This window comes from Myotis lucifugus, unplaced genomic scaffold (genome assembly GCF_000147115.1).
Source record: "Myotis lucifugus unplaced genomic scaffold, Myoluc2.0 scaffold_752, whole genome shotgun sequence".
Lineage (NCBI taxonomy): Eukaryota > Metazoa > Chordata > Mammalia > Chiroptera > Vespertilionidae > Myotis > Myotis lucifugus.
In genome coordinates this window covers 144,102-147,130 of record NW_005871800.1, presented here as the reverse complement: position 1 = coordinate 147,130, position 3,029 = coordinate 144,102, and the positions used below count along the sequence as shown (strand labels likewise).

Here is a 3,029-nt window from a genome sequence, read left to right as displayed (position 1 = left end):
CCCTCCTAAACTTCAATGCACAAACGCAGCTGCAAACGGTTATTCTCCAGGCCATTGGAGGTCTTCTCCCCCACAGTTGTCATCAGTTTGGCTCCAATAAAATCTTATAAAATATTCTCTACATGTTAGGACATTTCTTATACCAAAGTATTGCCTTTTCCTCATTTACAACATATGTTCATACACCTGTTTTCTCTGTGTGGAGTGGGAAGTTCACACAATTATTAAAAACCTGCCACCTGGACAGGGTGAGTTAGTTCTAAAGAGTTCGCACCCTTTGTTTGGGCACTGATGTGCCAACCACTGAGCCCCACCAACCAGGCTCCATGTGTAAATGATGGAAATTCTCCCACTTTGAAGGGCTGGGAAAACAGGGCTTTTGCATATGTACAGAAGGAACTTGAGTGAAATCTGTGGTTTTTGGAGGCAGCTGTGTGCTTGTGAGAGTGGCAGCAGGTTTGAGACAGAAGCTGCAACCACCGAGTCCAACCCAGCCTCTCCTGCCTTCTCACATGTAGAGGTTCGAGTTTCTATAGGGGCAGGAATAGAACGTGGGGAACCGGCTAGAATTGTACGACATGGTCATCCTGTTCTGTTCACCGTGATAGTTTATTCTGATTGGAGAAGGCACCTTCTAGCCTGGCTGGCAGCCGCACTGGGGCCTGGGAGCTCACCTGGAAGTGCAGCCCCTCCTCCCCATTTGGAGCTGCCGATCATCCTGGAGATGAACAACTTTCCTGCAGAAACCAGCCTGCCAGCCCTTGAAGGTCCCAGCCCTCTGCTCCCTGTCACCTGCCCCTTTGGCAGAGCCTTTGGCTACTTCCCACTAATCTTCTACCCTTTCACTCATTATGAGCAGCTGGTTTATGGGGGCTGCAGAGCAGGTTTTTGTGGGTGACCGGCTGTTTCCCCATATTGCTGCAGTATTGGAATGAATGCCTATATATGACTCACCCCTGTCTCTGCTCAATTGGCTCAAGTAGTAACAGACAGATGGGACCATGCATTATCCAATTGCATATTAGTGTATGTAAGATTTGCTTGGGGACAACACCAAGGAGAATCTTTTAGTCTCAAAATAAAAGCATCATCCAATGCAAATTCTTATTCCCAAACCCCAGAAAGGCAACATGGCCCATGAGGGGTGATGGAGAGAGAGAGGAAGCCCCATCCACGTGCCTCTGGGGGAGCACCCCTATGTCCTCATCAAACCCCCAAGGAAGGAGGACTCTCAATCCTGGAAGCTGACCCCAAAGAATGGGCTCAGGGTGACAGGTCTCAGGAAAAGAGGGAGGGAGGGAAGTCAGGATGGAAGCCCTTCTGGCCAGCGTCCTTGAGTTCTTTCCCATCTGGAGTCGCCCCTAGGATGACAAGGTCAGGCATGCAGCCCAGGGTCCCAGATGCACCTTATATGCAGACTCCATGCAAATGGGGCTCTCCTCCTGCTCATAAAAGGGGGCCCTTGCCCGGCATGTTGGGGAGACACCCAGAACCCAAGCACCTGAGACAGGACCCCAGCGGCTCCACCATGGACTTGGTGCCAAGCTGCGTTTTCCTCCTGATCATTTCTCAAGGTCGTTCTCAGGAGTGGGGAGCGCTGAGACCTGTGCCTGTGCCTGTTGGTGCTTCCATGTGATTCTCAGTCTACCTTGTGTCTCTGTGTTTGCAGGTGTCCAGTGTGAGGTGCAGCTGGTGGAGTCTGGGGGAGGCCTGGTGCAGCCTGGGGGGGTCTCTGAGACTCTCCTGTGCAGCCTCTGGATTCACCTTTCAGTAGCTACGACATGAACTGGGTCCACCAGGCTCCAGGGAAGGGGCTGGAGTGGGTTGCATACATTACCAGTGGTAGTAGCACATACTACGCCAACTCTGTGAAGGGCCGCTTCACCATCTCCAGAGAAAATGCCAAGAACTAGCTGTATCTGCAAATGAGCAGCCTGAGAGCCGAAGACACTGCCATGTATTACTGTGCAAGAGACACAGTGAGAGGAAGTCAGTGTGAGCCCAGACACTAACCTCCCTGAGGAGACAGCAGGGCTGGGCTGCAGGGAGCGTCCAGTACACCAGTGGGCGTTCAGGACACACAGCACAGAGAGCAGCCCCAGGAGCAGGGGCAGAGGGAGGTGGGGAGGGAAGGGCCTTCCTGTTGGGCACAGGGATTTCCTCTCAAGCTCTCAGCTGCCTCCAGGGATGGCTCTTCCTTCTCATGTTCTCCCCGCAGACAACAGTGAAGAAGGGACATGTGTTTGTAGGTGACATGGTGGCAGGGAGTGGGGACTCTCCTTCACCAAGTCTCTGTGTTTTCTATTTCTCTTTCTCCACAAGGAGACCATCCTCAGTGCTCTCAACGTCCTATGTTTGTGAAATGTTTCCACCAAGTTGGATCCCAGGGCAGCCCAGGCCCCTGTGTGCTGACCTTAGGCCTCTGTCCCCACGTGTGCCTCTGACAGGCCCTTCTTGACCACCACAATGAGAATCATCCCCCAGGACCATCCACCACAGCTCTCTGTCCTCCCTACCACACGCTTCCCCCCTGGTCCTCATTCACTCAGGTAGATGTGCAAACCCACTCCCCACATCTGTCTTCACTGATCACAAAACCTTTGGTCTGATTGGCTTTGTTTCCTCTGAAGGGGACCCTTGTGGCTACAGGTATGTCCCAGCAGATGGCTCAGGGTAACCCCCACGTCAGCACCCTTAGCTCCCTCGTCCCCACCTTAACCATCTGCAAAGTCCTGTCATATAAGGACACCCACAGGCCCCAGCAATGAGAACCCAGATATTCCTGAGGTCAAGGTCCAGCCATCACAGTCCCATGTGAGTCAGGGCCTCCAGGGCCCCTCAGGAACCTGGGGATGGGTTTCCTTCCTGGGAACTGGGAGTTGTGTGTGTGAGATTGTGAGTGTGCATGTGTGTGAGCACATGGTAATCTGTTTGGGATTCAGCCATGACACCTGTCTCTCTGGGACGCATGACACAGTCGTTTGGACCTCACCTGGAACCTGGGACTTGGGTTAATCTTCAGGCCAATG

General features: G+C 52.9%; 1 gene segment (V, D, J or C); it reads left to right on the top strand.

Moving 5' to 3' along the window:
- The window catches only part of LOC111823933, a 52,023-nt gene extending 50,110 nt beyond the window's left edge, over nt 1-1,913 (top strand). Inside the window, 1 exon segment of the V gene segment in view lies at nt 1,772-1,913. Within this exon segment, the coding sequence occupies nt 1,772-1,913 (142 nt within the window).
- Nucleotides 1,914-3,029: the final 1,116 nt, after the last annotated feature.